The sequence below is a fragment of the Aphis gossypii genome, chromosome 2 (genome assembly GCF_020184175.1).
Source record: "Aphis gossypii isolate Hap1 chromosome 2, ASM2018417v2, whole genome shotgun sequence".
Classification (NCBI taxonomy): domain Eukaryota; kingdom Metazoa; phylum Arthropoda; class Insecta; order Hemiptera; family Aphididae; genus Aphis; species Aphis gossypii.
Genome location: NC_065531.1, coordinates 26229291 through 26247487, shown reverse-complemented (window position 1 = coordinate 26247487; position 18197 = coordinate 26229291). Strand labels below are relative to the sequence as shown.

The following is an 18197-nucleotide window of genomic DNA, read 5'->3' as shown; positions in this document are numbered from 1 at the left end:
TATCTATATATATAACGTCACGGACGCGGGCGGGTGGACGGTATTTTACACTCGTGCCGTTTTCTCGCGCGGGATACCCGCGCCGACCGACGATACGGTTTTAAAGCAAAATCGATACCTAATAAAAATAAAAAAACACATACATTTTCATATATTTCAACTATGCCGGACTCAATAAACTGTTTTTACCTGTGTGGCCATTATAACAACAATGGTGTACGAAAACTTGTTCAAAATATAAGCACATAAATACATCTAATATTATATGATATTATATATTAAATAGATATCGAACACAACACTTGCCTTGTATAATAAAATAATATATATTATATCAGCAAGAAATTTAATGTTACAATGTTTGCCTAGCCGGTGACACAAGTCTTATCCAGTTTTCACACTTATATACGTATATAAGAAATATACATAGGATTATAAATTATATACGTATATGTATATTCGTATATTATAATGTATATATAAGAATAATTTTCTCTTCACCGTATCGATTTGTTCGTCGCCTTTAAAAATGATATACTCAGCCACATGTGTGCGTATTGTGCCAGTATATAATACTAGGATATTGCTTGTACATAGAAATAGCGTTGCATATAAAATGATATTTGTTGACATAAGAAAGGGGATTGGCAACGATTTCGACGAGGAAGAAAAAAATCGTCTTTTTATTGCGTCGGCCAAGAAATATTTATTTTGTGCGCCTCCTCAAAACACTATATTATGGATATAATACATAATATAGGGTGATTCACTCAGCTCATCCTTATTTTTTACTTTAATAATGATTTTTTTTTCAAATTTCGATTTTTGATATTTTTAAGTACCTATATCGTAATTAAAAATATATTTTCAAATACTCAAGATTTGTTACACAATTTAAGGAGTACTTATTCTCTGATGATAAAAACATTATTTTCAAAACATAAATAAAATTTTTTTCTATACATGATAAAGCAGATAATTTTTTTCAAATGTTATTGGTACCAATTTGAATCAAAATTCGAAAGAGTAATTTCTGAGTTATTTAAATAAATATACTTATACTATTAATAAGTCTATAATGTTAATTGTCCATAAAATAAATTGAAAAACTCAAAACTGTATATTATAAATGTAATGTATGTTTTATACTTTTATTTGATCTAAATTTTATTATAATCAAACAATTTTTAAACATAAAATGTTGATTAATAATTAATATTAAATATTAATTATTGTGGTTTTTAATTCATTATGGTTATAGTCACCATAATTTTCAAAACAATTTGCATGAACCTATTATCCGATCCTTAGTGCAAAAAACTAAAGAACTATTTGTTCAAATTTCAATAAAAATCCGTTAAATTTTCCAAAAAAAAAAAAAATCATTTACTTAATGACTTACAAGGAAAGGGATGATTCTCATTTAAAAAAAGAAGTTAATATCACCACAGGATATACTTTTTAAATGGTATACAAAATACAAGTATTATAAAATAAGATTATCGAGTATACACAAGCTTAAAAAAATTTCAACAATTAGAATTTGAAAAAAGTTAAATGAAATTAAATGAAAAAATGAGATGAATATACTTGGTGAATCACCCTGTATGCTCTTTTATAGTCATTTCATTTATACTTTAAATATTCAATTTTTTTTAATGGATCAGATTGTCCAGAAAATAATGTCTGACATTATTTATTATGCGTTTATAATATACATGTATAATCAATAGTGTCCTATCTAAACGTTACTTGTGTCATTAAACATTTTAACGTACATCATTTGTTTGCTTTTGATACTGTCGAAAATGGTAATACAGAATCCGTCACTGATGCATCACATATTTAAATATAAATATTTAATATTATATTAAACTCACGGCGATGACTAATGAGTATTGTATACTATAATACCTATATAAAAAATAACTTCCCAGCCTGTAAATAGTATTTTATTTTGCATTAAATAATCATTTATTTTTTGTTTTTGTTATATTTTAATGGAAATAAAATTTCATTTTCCCTCGTGAAAAAAAATCATATCCGATTACGCCTCTAGAATTTGTAGACTGACACCTACACATACAGTAGCCAATATAGGCACCTTTGACCTTTATAATTATAAAAAATAACTCTGAAATTTCGTATACCTTAAACTTAGCTTATACATATATCTGCTATTTACACAAACTTTTATATACTATAGTGTAATAGTTTAAATTCTATTAATACTATTTATACTATAACATAGAAATCAATTACTATATTGAGAATATATTAAAAATTATATATTACATATATAATATGTATGGATGTAGTAACTACATAAATGCAGGCACGGCACTAGAATTTTTTTCCAGGGGAGGCAGAGTGGGGCAAATATTTTTTTTACGTGGGCTAAAATTTTTCAACAAATACTGAGGTTATTTTAATGAAATATAAATATTTTCGTATCATATAACATAATATAGCTATTATCTATATAGTACATACGTTTTATATTGTATGCTCTAAGAGTCTAAACAGATAATATATACAAACTTTTGAATAGTTAAAAATGTTTTAAGAATAATGTCAAATATTTTTTTTTGTACCTTATGTAATAAAATGTCTAATCACAGACCTTCAACAACTATATTCATAATGATGACATGATACACAAAAATGATAAGTTCTTTATGACTTTAATATTACATACCTTTGTGAATGAATAATTATGTTTCTTTTACTTACCTACATTTCATAAATATAAATTAAAGTAATTGTGTTTAGTAATGAACAATTTGTTTCAATCATCTTTAATGCAATGATTTGGGATACGTTTATTTGTTCATTTTCATCTAATAATTAGTATTTGAATAAAGGTAATAAAAAATAAATAAAAGATTTTTTCTTATTTTACAAATTTCAAAACACATTTTATTGAAATTGTAGTAAATTTTTTCCTTATTAGACAAATAATAAATTTAATTTATTCCTCAATTTTTTTAGTTGTGACAAATATATTATATAAGTTAAATATTGATATTTTACACAATATCGTACATATTTTTTAGTGGGGGGGCTGGCGAAGGGGCTGATCTGTTTTCTGGGGGGGCTAGAGCCCCACCTTGCCCCCCCTTGGCGCCGTGCCTGCATACATGCATGGTGCAATGGTGCAAATATATCAATATTGTATTATTCATGCAAAATTGCATAAGTTCTCCATACAACTTATAGGTTATTATAAAATTATATTAATTCAAAAGCCATATACCTACATTTATTATTATACTATATAAAAATAATAAGATACAGTAGGACCCTGTGATTATTCTAAAATCTAAAACTTAGTTTACATAGTGAATACTTGTTGTTACGAAAAATGGTACCTAGGTCCTAAGTACCTATCTATTTTTGTTATTTTATTTTCCTAGAGAAAAACAAATGAAAATTGATCAAGTTAGAAGAAAATACATATTTTTAATTTGCGATAATATAGTAATATAGTTAGTCCACACTCGATAATAAGCTGGGGACTAGTAGAGTAAGTCTAAAAAATATAAAATATTATTATCGTTTGGGGCAATTAAAAAAAAAATACAACTTACATTTACTATTCGAAAAATTGTTTGGGATCTGTTTACTCCAAATAATATAATTATGAGACATTACTTTCATATTATAACCGAACTTGTGTGAATAAGAATCATCAGTTAACAATTATAATATTTATAACCATCTATGCGATTTTTTGTTTGGGTTTGTTTTTGACGCTATTTTAAACATTTAAAATGAAAATTATGATTAATTATTCGAGTTATAATCTTGAATCATATTTTATACTTTTTAATAAAAAAAAAAAAAAAAAGTTAATAATAATTAATAATACAAAATATGATTGGTGATGGTGGTGGTCAGAAATCAAAACAAATACGGACAACGGTGAAGTTAGCTGCTCCACTAACTAAATGATACAGTAATATTTTATTGGAATAAAATGATAACACTTACACATTTCAATTTCTTTACACCAAAATGCGCATATGAATACTCATTGAGTTAAATACTTAAATATACATAATAATATGTGTTCTACCTTTATGTTTACAAATGGATGGACGGTAATAATGTGCACTATGTAATTCTAGTTGAGCACTTGATATTTAATATATAAATGCCATAGTGCCATATAGCGCTATACTTATTCCACGTTGCATGAACTATTACTAAATTTTTAATGAATCACTATTGGAGCTATTGGTTCCTTGATCATGATTTTAGTGGTCCATGATTGGTCCGTTAGATTTTATCGAGCCATTAAATTAACCAATTCTTCATGTAACCCGACATTAATAAATTATTATACAGCGATTATTTTACCAATGTTTTCCTCGGATTTTCTAAGGCCTTATCCATATTATGATACAAGTATACGTATAAATATAATATATTTAAATTTCTTAATAACAGTTATAGATGCGCAAAAACTGTATTTAACGTAAAAACGGTCGTGAGTAATAAAACCGGTGACTTTGTAGTGCATTCTACCATAACTTGGTGGAGTGGTACCCGTGGTGGCACTTGAGTCACTCGATGTATGTCGAACTGAACTCTGAAGTAGTGAAGTTGATCAAGATTCGATTCGACTTCCATAAAACACGAAACTATATTATGATACGCTCTGACGGATATAAAAAATTAGAAAACTATTGGGGTCGAGAATCGGACGGTAGAGACGAACGCGGAGAATCCCACTGCGGAATTGCGCCAACAATTTCATATAATAGACTATCCGAATAAAAGAATATTCATCGGTCGGATAGTATAGTTAAGACTTAAGAACATACAAGCTCAGAATAAATTGATTTGATGGTTATAGATATGAACTAAGTTGTATTCTATTTTTGTTTAGCAATTTTGGATCCAAACATCTTTCTCTGCATTCAGTATACATAGTCTTAATACTTCTATATAGATTATACCACGTGGGTTTAGCACCTGTATATTTGAATTCGTTGGTAATGTTTTGGACACAATATCTACTCTGAAAGCGTCCGTCCGCGGTGAATTCTAGAGGTCTCTGAATTTCACTTTCAGATGTACCTAGTTAAATTCACGCGTATATGTGGAATTAAAATTCATACTTATATGAAATCAAGTAAATTTAAAATTATTTGAGCTTGTGAGTATTTTTATTACTTCGCTCACTTATTATTACACATGGAATTATATTTTCAATGTATTTAGTATATTTTAATGGTTAAATGGTTTATAGTTTTTACCAAGCGGTATAATCACTGATCAGTAATCAGTTATTTATTTTAAACCAGAAACATTAATTGCTTCATTCGTTCTACGTTTTAATGATAATACTGCTTATGAAAAAATTATTTTTATAATAGTGGGGACAAATATTTTAATTTTTAATTTTTGCATGGAAATTATAATTATATACAATAATATATATATATATATATATATATATATATATTATATATATATACGTATATATTTTTTAGAATATCTTATTATAATATTTAATACGTTTTATAAATATTATGTTGTCAATACACGTGAATACGTGAATATCTGTGATTTACCAATTTATTACGCGTGAATTAAATTCACATGTTTTTAAAATTAAATATACGTGAAGAAAAAACATGTGATTACGTAAATTTATGTTCAAATCAAAAGTTGAAATGGTCATAATTCTAGATATTTTCCGGTAAGTTATTATTATAGATTGTGAAAAAATTACCACAGTTACAACAGCCAATCAGAATACAATAAAAGGCACACGTTATGACTGACGACTTAGCTTTGAAACGTCTCTGGTACTTATAATCAATCTTATGACAGCGGTAATCGTTATTATATTTTATACACACAATGGTATTTTTTGGAAAAAATCATATAAATTACTGTATTACTATTAACTAATAGTAAAATGCATTACTTTACCTAATAACAATATCAAAAGCATAACATGAAATATGCTTTGTGATATAGGTATAAGGCAAGGCTGATAAATCGTCTCAGATCAGAATAGTTTTTCTTATATAATAATAAATCATTAAATTTAAATTAAACAGATCCATCACGGTGACTCAATGGACACCTTCTATACAGCAGAGTAGTGCCCACTTAATCACCTTTTAAATGTTGAGCAGAGTAATGAATGTATTGATTTTACAATGTTTTGTGTGTGTGTAAACATTTTTCGGGGCAATGAAAAATTTTAAAAATGGGCGTAGTTTCTGGTAAAAAAAATAGATCTAGTTATTTTGTGGGGAAACAAAAGTAAAAAATATTTACATAAAATATAAATCCAATTTTTGATATAACTCAAAAACAAATAACCATAGATACCTACTTGAAAATTGTATCAAATGTATATAATATGATCATTTTAATTATATAAAATATTTTCCAACATATTTTGGATATTTTTAAGCTATTTATTATAAACACGAGAAATTTTTAATTCGTTTTAGTTTTTTTTCTATTTTTTTCTATAAATATCTATTAAAAATTTTTCATTAGGTAAAAAAGCTTAAAAATTTAATAGGTACAAAATAAGTTGTTCTATTGACTATTATCTGTATAAAAACATTAAAAATACATAGGTCTATAATAATTTTATATGCATTTGAAGTTAGAATTTTGACGAAATTTTTCAAAGTCGCAAAAAAAATGCTTACTATTTTGTAGTTCGAAATTTATTAAGACTTTTCTTTTTGTATCTAAGTTTAGAAGATTTAATACTAACACTCCTCATAAGTCATATATAGTTCATACTGAAACCATACAATCTTTTAAATATATATATGAAATTTTTGATTTATATTAAGATTTTATTTATTTATACTATAAACCTAATTTAACTCTCTTATGGTATGACTGGTATGTATTTACAGAAATATGTTATTAAATTTTGAGTTACATAAATTGATATAATATGGTATAAATATATATTATTCTAATAATTAAATGTAATATTTTTGGGGAAAAAAATGTATGACTAAATTAAAAAACTACAAATACGTGCATGTATATTTTAATAACATTTTATTTATAGACAGGTGCGCGCTGTTGGTTCAATACTTAATAAGTAATGAATAATAACTTATAAATAAATTTCATTCTTATAAAATTTATACCATTAAAGGTTTAAATAATTAAAATTTTATCGTACTATTATTCATACTTTTTTTCATTATTATTTATCACGTCCACCTACAAGTTTGAAATTGTATAATTCTTTTAAATGTAACATGCTGGTATGCATAATATAATATTATGTGTACAGGTAGGTACTACATAATTATTATTGTATATTTTTACTCATTAAATATAATTTAATACAAATATTTAAAAGAGTTTCCAACAATTAAAATAATTTAATAAAAAGTTAGGTACTGAGTACTTACGTCCTTCATGACAGTGTCAGTGCCCAGTGGCATATGCCAATCACGTGTCAATCATGTAATGCTCAAGTATATAGGTATACCCATTGATTAGATACACAATTACATTATATACATATCATTATAATTGTTTTGTTACTAAAACTTAAGTTCTCAAGACATAAATTTAGAATAATGCAAATTGTAAATAATGAAATGGTAACAATGTTTTTGTTACCTATTTTTAGAAGTAGTTATACCACGAATTGTTTTTTAAGTGATAAAAATATTAAATACAAAGATACGCCATCACACTTTTTTTGAATTTGACTAAAATCGAATTTATTTGTAATTTATTGGTTAGTATACTTAAATCCATAATAATGAATAATATTTAAAATAAAAAGCATTGTTTACATAATAGTACATACTGGTCCAATGCTTATATATATCCTACATTTTAGTTTTAATAATAATAATTTATATAGGTAATTTTTTTCAATAAATATATATAGATTACGTGCTTAAGAGTTTTTATTAAAAATTGTATTTCACATACCGTTTTCACTAGTACGATTGTTGTTGTAGACAAATTCTAATAAACATTAAACAATGTATTTCATTTCTATGCAATTGTAAACATCAATCAAATATTAAAAAAGAATTTAGAATAAATATGAGAAATCAGTTTCATATAAAATTCAAACTAAAATATAATTTCAAATATTTAATAAACGCATTTATATCTATATAACTATGATTATCAAACGATATTGACTCAAAATTATAAAAACCACATTAATCACGATTTCTAAACTCGTAAACAATATAAAATGATTTTGTTTTTGTGGTACCTAAACAGTTAACTAGGAAATAGTTAAAACTTTAAACAGTTTAGGAATTTAATAAATTTAATTTATATATCTTGAACTTTGACAAACAAGATTTAATCTTTACCAACTCAACTAAACGGCTAATACCAACTTACCTATAACATCGAGTAGCATACTGTTATATTATATAGGTACATATACTGTCTATATGTCATTAGTTTTTTAGTTGTTTAACTTCATCTATAATTAAGCCGTATAATGTATAATGTACCTATAGATAAATAACATAGGTATTAAATATTAATATAAAGACTAATAAAAAAAAAAAAAATTAATGTAGGTATTATAGGTAGGTACCTACACGGACAGTAAACACATATAATTGTATATTATATATATATACAAATAACGACATCACATATAATACGGATATTAGACATACCTAGACGTAATACATAACATGAAATAAATATTCTCTGGATATTTAGGTATTTAAATTTTAAATCATTTCTCGAAAAAAGAAAGTATTTCTAACTGAATTCGTAATCAAAATAACGAAAATATTCAATTCGATCAGGCAGACAATTTCGTCGGTTCGGCTTCAATATTATAATATTGGTCTGTACGTTTCTTGAATATTGCATATTACCAACCTATATTTGCATTCACATAAACAGTTAAATTTGATTATATAATTTCCGGTTAATCTACAGAATTTGTCATACTTTTAGCATTACCCGTGTATATATACAAACATAATATGGTGACATGACTACATAACAACAATTCATGTATAGGTATAGTTGTGAGCAATGATTTTTTTATTCTTTCTAAGTTGAAAAGCTAATTAGTAAAATATAATAATGACGAAATCAATTTTTGAAAATTTTACACGCAAATTTTAGAGATTTTTAATCTTTGTTATAAAGACTAAAATAGTAAGGTATACAGTTTAACAGTTATTGCTGTTTGTGAGTGCTATTTACTGTCTTTCCATATCTACTTTACAACAGCTTCTAGATGGTAAATATTAACTTATAACTTTTTTTTTGTATTTTATTTGTTTAAAAGATCTTAGCTAACTATTATGTATAACTAGCTTAAGTAATAACAGAAAAGTTGCTGTTAGAAGATATGGTAGAGAAGACAATGTAAAAAAAATAAATTTATTGAATATAATAAATATGAAGTAGGTATCCTATATAATTAATTAACACAGTTTAAATCAGTAACCAGGTAAAATCATCAGTCGTTCTCGGACTTTCGGTTGACATATTTTTATAAAGTGAAATTCTCCAATAATCCATTTTTATCAACAAGTATATTTTCACAAACATCACAGGTACATAAATTTTATAAATATTACGTTTTAAAAAGTATGGGAACTCTGTACTGTAGAATAGCATAGATAGGTATTAAATATACTACCTATTTATATATAATTTTTGTAAGCTATCTGCTGATAATAGCTGTAGGTATCGAATATGCCTCGTTATTGAGATGTTTAGTATAGGTAATATATGTGTAAATTTGAATTTCTAAAATGATATCAAGATATTCAGTTTTATATTTTTTAATTAATAGTATACAATAGTTTGGGCCACTTTTTCAAAAACAAATTACATTTACCTAATTACTTATTACTTCATGTTATAGCTAGTTTATAGAATATAAGTCACTACACTGAAAATCTTTGATTATAAATTCTTAATTTTGTAGGTAATAAAATGCTAATTTTATGAAAGAATAATATGCAAAAAAAAGTATTTTTTAGTATACTATAATTTGATTCAAAATTATAACATACCTATCTAGCAATTTTTCAAATAAGCAAATGTATGAACTTCCAGGACTAAAAAATTCCAGAAATTAATTATTTATTCTTATATAGAATACAAAAGAATAATACAAATATACAATTATAGGCTCATAATATACTAGCAATAAATTAACATGAAAATACAAATTGTAGGTAAAATGTTTCTTATAATTCTTTGTTATTTAAATATACAAAATTATTTTCTACATAACTAAACTTTCACAATTACAATCACAGACAAAATTTCAAAACATTAAATCAATAAATAACCAACTAATTTTTATATTTAAGAATTAGTGAAATAAAAAATAAGCTACATATTATTTTTTAATTTAATCAGTTCTCATACATAATTGGATTTAAAATACTATGGTCTTACAAAATATAACATATTAAATAATATTATAATAATTTATTGGAAATAAGCCAAATCATATAAAAAAAAAATTTATATACAATAAAAATCTTAATAATAATTATTATTATTCCATGTAAACATTAGTATTACTTAGAGAGTCTAAATAAGAATACATAGGCTCTCTGGTATTAGTAGTTTGCAATTTATTGCTAATTGAAAATTTAATCATAATAATTAAACATATTCAAAATCAGGTTTTATAGCAGAAAAATTCAATTCCATATCAGTAAAAACTAAAAAGTTATAATAATTGAACCAAACTTTATCATTTAAAAATCTAAAACCAAGACAATGGCACTGGATAAAATCCAACAGGTTTTGACATTTACCACGATTATATGGGCTCTTATACCCTTTTCCATGAGGAATAAAGTGCTCATAACGTGCAGCATTAATACGCTCATTAGTAGTCATACCAAGCCAAACAATTTGGTAGATTTGACAAACTAACAGTATTGATACCCAAATTGAATGTAAAATAGCATTAATCATAATCCAACTGACCCATGAATCTAAAACGAGAACTTCCCAAATAACATAAAATATATTATAATGAAATGATTGTTCATTAAATTGGTTTGCCATACTTAGGAATCTTATACTTCCAAAAATAATAAAACCACACGCTACAAGTAATGTTATAAGATATCCTATAAAGTGTCGATGATTTGAAATACCAATGCAATTGCTCACCCAAGGACAATGATGATCAAACTTTGCTATACATCTGTAACATAAACACATTAAAAATAACCTGTTCATAAAACTAATTTACTATTCTTACCTATTACAACTATTACAATGTTTTGATCTGATGGGCTTTTTAATCAAACATGTACTACAAAACAAATCCAAATCAAATCCAGTGCCTTCAGCCAGTTCAATGATGGCATTATATTGATCATTTTTAGTATTTGGTACATATCCTGGATTGCCATTCCAACTATACATAAAGTTGTACCATAATAATGATGTAGTAACAAAGAAACCAACAGAGCACCAGAAACTTGTGACGGGAAGTATCCAAAATATCCAAGTAACATACATCCAAAATTTTGTAGCAAAATAAACTGACACAGGCAGTGTTTGGGATACTGATGCATATGTACGGTTTAATTTGTACATAATGAGATATCCAATAATCAAGCAACATAATTTTGCTCCATATATCATATGAGAGTCCAATATAAATCCAATTATGTAAAATGCTATAGAAACAATTATAACAGACATAGTTTGTTCATTTAATTTTAGTAAAATATTCTTTGGTTTCATTTTATCATCAACAGTTTTTAGTGTATTCAATCCTATCCATACTTCTGATCTTGACTCATGAATTAAATTTAAAGCAGTACATCCTATTGAGTTTTTAATGGTCAATGGTGATCCTCTCATGACTAGAATACTGATGGCTGTTGGATTCCGACTAATCAGAGCCCAATGAAGTGGTGTGTTCCTATGCACGTCATCTTGTATGGACATAGAAGCACCGAGAGTAATTAAAAGTTTAGTTGGATCAAGTCCTAATGATTTATATGAACTCCACATGAGAGCAGTCATTCCATTTTTATCTCTCAAATTGACATCTACACCTTTGGCAATTAAATAGGCTACAATTGCTGTGAAACCAAGTTGTGCGGCAAGATGCAAACAAGCACGACCTTCAACGTCATAAAAACACGGATCTGCTCCTTCATTCATCAATAACACCACAGCAGACAAATGGCCTTGCCTAGTTGCCCAATGTAATGGAGTTGCTCTTAGGTCACCTCCAACAGGGTCTACAGCTGCGCCTTTTGAAATAAAATATTTAATTAAATCAATATTATTATTGATTGCAGCCCAATGTAGGAGATAAATATTTTGAGGATCTGGTTTATTTATATCATAGCCACTTTCAATTATTTCTTTACACCGATTCAACAATCCATACTGAGTAGCTTTGACAATATCAAATGTTTTTGCTTCATGGTCTGGAACATTTGGTTTTCGAGCATTTGTTGCCTTTTTGGTGAATACTGGTACATTGTCTATAGTGGTTTTGGACGATGATATGGCACCACAACCGTCCTGTATTAGACTAAAATGGCCACATGACGAATTCATGATTCTGTAAAACTGTAATTGTCAAGGAACAGTGAAATTTTTGCAGACCAGACGCTAGGAATATGTATGATTCGATTTTCAGGTACACTTACCTAGCGGTCTATTTCATCGGTACATATTGAATGAACGTGTTTCAAGTGCTCGGAATGCCAGGCGCCAAACCCAAATTATAGTGCTACATGTACAACAAGGTTATCATCCGTTCGCTGGAATGCGCATTAATAGGTTTTTCGTGTACACGTGAAGATCGATATCGGAACAACGGAGGACGACGAGACACCACCGATAATTATTATTAAATATTAATCCGAACGAGATACCTACATCCGAGTGACAACTCACTACTAACCAGAAACAAGTAATCCGAGCGCACAGTCGACTACTCAACTGACCGAGTGCCGAGAGGTTTTTGAACGATCGCAGGCTGCGGGCCGCGAGACTGATAGTGATTTGTTGTTGTGTTGATAAGACAGACTACGACGCACCAGTACCGCGGTTAATATTGAGAGGGCGTGCGTGCGTACGCGGTTTGCCGTCTATATCGATCGTGACGTAGCACTGACCCAATTTCAGAAGCGCGGCATTTTTCGTATCCATCACAAACGCAAGCCACCCCTTATATCGCTCGAAAAACGTAGTTACACACATGGGTACTGTGCACGTGTAGTAGTAGCAGTACAGAATAAATAATAATACCATTTATTCTGTGGTATATAGTAATTCCACAAAAACTACCGATTATCCTCACCTCCCACCACACATTAGTACAGTACTGAGCCGATCGGTTTTATTTTTTAATAAAATACATTTATTATTATTTAATGTACGGATATATTTTGTACCGAATCTGACTATGTTTTTGACACCTGCTAAACTGATTATTTAAATGGGCCGCGTACAATAAATACTGCAATATTATGATGGCATGATGCTTATTGCTTAGGTATACACTTACTCCCTCCGATGAATAAACCTAATTGCGGCACTAAGTACCTACTATTATACTACTATAATAGTGGTAATAAATATAAGAAAAATTAATATCGTTATGACAAATTAAGTCTTGAACTTATAAGTTAAAAATAATATCTTAAAAATCGCAATTAATTATTTACGTAAGCAATTTAGTTTTAGTATACATATCATTACATATTTATAAGAAATAACTGTAACGTATAATATAAATATAACCATTTAAAATAATTTACAAGTTTACAATAAAAATGTGATTATCTTAGATCTATAATTTTGTGAGCGGTTAAATAATACACACCTACAAAAATTTAATATTTAGAAATGTATAATGTATCAAATTTATTATAAGAATTTCTTATCTCCAACACAAACTTTGATTAAAGTTAGAGGAGCCATTGTACTAAAATATATTGCTTGAAATCTGTATATTGTTATTTTACAAGTATAGTCTGTATGGGAATACTGACTACTATTGGATGCTTGGCCACTTAGAATTTAAAAGTAGTACCTTAAGCTTACCCTCCATAATAGGGAGAGATTTTTTATTTATTAAGCATATTACAATTTAAAATTATGGGCGCCAGATTATCTCTCTTCATTAACTTCTATATATATATTTACCATAATAAAATTTTGATACAACGTACTAGAAACATTTTTTTGTAGTTTATGCGAGTACGAATCATAAAATAAAATAAAACACATAATACAAATACAATATTAATATTAAAACTTAAATATTTTTATTTAATAAAACAATTAACATGTCTAAAATGTTTGAACATAATAACATCTACATCAAATTAAATGTCAAGAAGTAAAAATTGATTAAAAGTTTTTTTTTATAAACATTTCCTCGCTTTCCATTTTAAAAACTCATCGATATTCAGGTTGGTTATAAACTTGTTAATCTGTAATGTCATTTTCGATTGACAATATTTCTAAAGCATCTGTACATTTTTTTGGCACAATGTTAATGTTAATATATTTTTTTTTATACATTTCAATAGCGAAAATTATCTTTTACAGGAACAATTGTCGGTTAGTGACAGACATTGGTGAAAAAATTAATTAACACGTTTTCACATTATAAAATGCATATGATGTATGATATTTGTATATTTTCAATAAATTAAAATTTAATTTCAACTTAAATTCTTTCATCTTTGAATTTTTTAGAAGATATACGAAACTACAATTTGAGACCATTCTTCATTATAGTCGTTTATTATTAATAATTAAATATTTTTAGGATATTATATTATTTAGTGTAGAATGTGAATATATAACATTTTTTACATTTAATAACTGCTTGTAAATTCATAAATGACTATATTCTTATACAGACGAATCACAAAATCGTTTGAGGTAGGTGGGTACTACAATATTTCAAACATAGCCGTCATTCATATAATCTCTAAACATTAAAAAAAAAAAATTAAATACTTTTTCGAAAACATTTGGTTATATATTATTAAATTTGTTTAAAAAAATATTCTTTTTTGGTTTAGGAAATTCCTATAATGACAAAACTATTAACCGATAGTTATTCGTTACAAGAAGTATTAAAAAATAAAAAATGTTATTATCAGCAATACAAAATTCCATCAAGTACTTAGATATGAAAATGAATCGTAAATCACAAATAAAATGCTCAGAAATTATAAGCAATATTACATTCAAATTGTGTATTATGTTATAACCACATTCAAACGATTAATTTCTGTAGCAATAACATTTACAGCAGTAATGTTGAATAACTCGTCGATAAGTCGATAACTATAAAGTATAATATTATTGTTTACAGATTATAACCTTTTTCTTTAAAAATATAACACGTACCTATAGAAAAAAAATAAACTTTAAAATTATAAAAGAAAATTCCCTTTGTACGTTATTATACTTAAATATAAATGTATACTACATTTTTTTTTCGTATATATTTTTGTAAACCAAACCTAAGCATTTTATTCGTATTCCATATTATATAAATGAAGTATACAACTATCATAATCTATGCCAGTACAAAAAAGATAAGACACAAATTCGGTAGATGGGCAGTTAGGGTGTTGGGCACTCGTCTGCTCTCTTCGGTCTCCACTCAGATACCTGTATAAGTGCAGGTTATAAAATTATGTTGTATTGTTGTTTATATTAATTTTGAAAGCAATCATAAATCATTTTAAGAACAATTCTGAGCGAATCCATTTACTGATATTACTTCGAAATTGTTCGATGTTTGTCGGTAGTTTTAAAGAAACTATTTGTAATGAAAACAATTGAAATATGACTTTTCATCAAAATATTATACAGAATTGATTATGTAACTGCATACAACTTTTCGAGTACTCCTACGCGAAAAAAAATAAAAAAGCCATTAACCAACACATGTCTCTCTTCACTCGTAAATTAAATTATTTAACATCGATATTATTATTATTATTATTTATTACTTATGTTGTTATATCTTACATACAATTAAAATTTAGTATTTGTAGTCAATTTGACAGACGTTCAATGGGAATAGACGATATATCGTCGATATAGCTATCAAATATCGAAACAGCCTATTTTAGTTTATTAAGTTTCTGAGAGATCAGAGTAGAGAAAAAATTTGTTAGGTAGAATTTCAGCACGTCTGCATACATAACGTATATTAAAGTCGTAATGGTTCTACTGTTTCAAAATAGAGAAGTCATAACTTTTAACAATAAAATTGGTAGTTATTAAAGATGTGGTAATACTATCCAACTTGCAGCACGGTCCTTTCCATTACTGCCCCTACATGATGACCTACATTTAGCTATAATCTATTACCTTATAAACTACACGAAATCAAATATTTTAGTGATAATTTATATCATATCATATCATGTACATTAAAAAAAGTGTAGTACGACTTTTTATGAAAAATAGGGTCTGGTATTAACATTAAATTATTAAGTACCTATCGGTATTTATTATATTACCTATAATATATTATACGTACAAACATACTTCACATTAGACACAGAAAATATTGTGTACAGCATACTGAATACAAATATATAGGTAGGTAGGTACAATGTAACTATTGTAAGTGTAATATAGACATAGAGTCGTATATATATTATTCAATATACACTATATACACAACAGTACTATATACTATAATACATATACATTATATATATTTTTTTTTTGTTTAACTTAATTTTTTATTTAGCAATCTGTTACAAATTTGAACAATAATAATATACAGATATAATAAAAGTATACCATGCATATAGAAATGGTATACGCATGTAAGACATAATTATATTATATCTAATACAAATGTATAATATATAATATAAATACTGATAAGTACTCATACGAACTAGGTTATTATAAGCAATTCATCAGAGAAAACGATATGAATTATTTCAGTTATTATAAGTACCTGTTTGATTATATTTTTTAGTATAGGGACTAGGGAGTCACAAGTCAGGTAGTTTTTACTGTTTTTAGGTACTGTTTATAATATAGTTTTACATAAATGAAGTGGAAAAATAACACGAGTCGTTTTGCTGTACATAGTATAGTTTCATGTATCATTGAGTAAATCACTGTAATGAATATATAGCTAGGAACAGGATTTATAAGCAACAGTACTTATGTTTTTTTATTCATTACCTATTAATGAATATGGTATATTTATTGTATACACAATACACGAAATATGAATTTTTGCATAAACGCGCGATATTTTATAGTCTCTATTTGCTTAAGATATTTTATAATTTATTTATATAACTATAGTAATACACTATATTACGGTATTTTAAACAATTTTTTTCATAAAACATTGCATTCATCAAATAATACTATACTATACATCATTATTATTAAGTATAAGTCAATACTCAACACTGTTGTAACTGCCATAGAAAGGTGTGAATAGTAATTAATTAATAGTAACATGAGTAAATCGAAAAAAACTACAAAATTCGATAATTCTAAATGTCTATATAAGTAGCTTGTTTGAAAGTTTATCATGTTTAGAATATGCTAATATAAATATACTTGAAGAAAACTTCAGTAACTACTTACGATTTAAAATTACAACAAAATAATAAAGTCGATTTTATCGGTTAATATATAGTTTTGTAAAAATATTTTACTGGTATATAATAGTATAGTAAATCCATTACAATCAAATTTTTTAAATTCTTATCTTAAGACTTAAAAATTAGTAAATATATAGTTGAATACATAAACCTATACCTTATATTATGTATACCTTTCACATAGGTATTTTATATTTTTAGTAGATTTGATCATGTACATATATAATAATACATATACCTATATATAATATATTTAAGCCATAAATAGATAGAAATACATTATGATATGGATACCTCGTAAATCGGATATTCGTAAATCATATACATAGAATAAAAATTTAAAATATAATTTATACTTAATGTTTTTATCTGTTGCCAAAAAATATTAATATGTTTAATAGTGTATTGAGCACGTTTATATTCACCGTCTAAACGCAAATCAAAAAGTACTATATTTAATATTATAAATTATTATTATTATTACAAAATGCAAGTGTATATTTTTGGAAGCTGCGCCGCAGGTAGTAACAGTTTAATAGTTTGATCTAATTAAATTCAACTACCTAC

General features: G+C 26.4%; 2 protein-coding genes across 4 annotated transcripts in view; one reads left to right on the top strand and one right to left on the bottom strand.

Annotated features, from left to right (window-relative positions):
- LOC114123301 (rho GTPase-activating protein 100F-like) overlaps positions 1-18197 on the top strand; it is a 38148-nt gene that overhangs the window by 7423 nt on the left and 12528 nt on the right. The gene's annotated exons all lie outside the window — the stretch shown is intronic.
- Positions 10139-13017, bottom strand: LOC114123302 (palmitoyltransferase Hip14). Of its 2 annotated transcripts, none has more exons than XM_027986224.2 (3): positions 12660-13017; positions 11246-12579; positions 10139-11188 (listed from the first exon to the last, which is right to left on the bottom strand). In XM_027986224.2, exons 2-3 carry the CDS (start codon positions 12565-12567, stop codon positions 10636-10638), a joined length of 1875 nt encoding a protein of 624 aa, XP_027842025.2. In that variant the 5' UTR covers positions 12568-12579; positions 12660-13017; the 3' UTR covers positions 10139-10635. The 2 variants fall into 2 exon arrangements, with proteins under 2 accessions (XP_027842025.2, XP_027842026.2); XM_027986225.2 differs by having other exon boundaries at positions 11246-12571.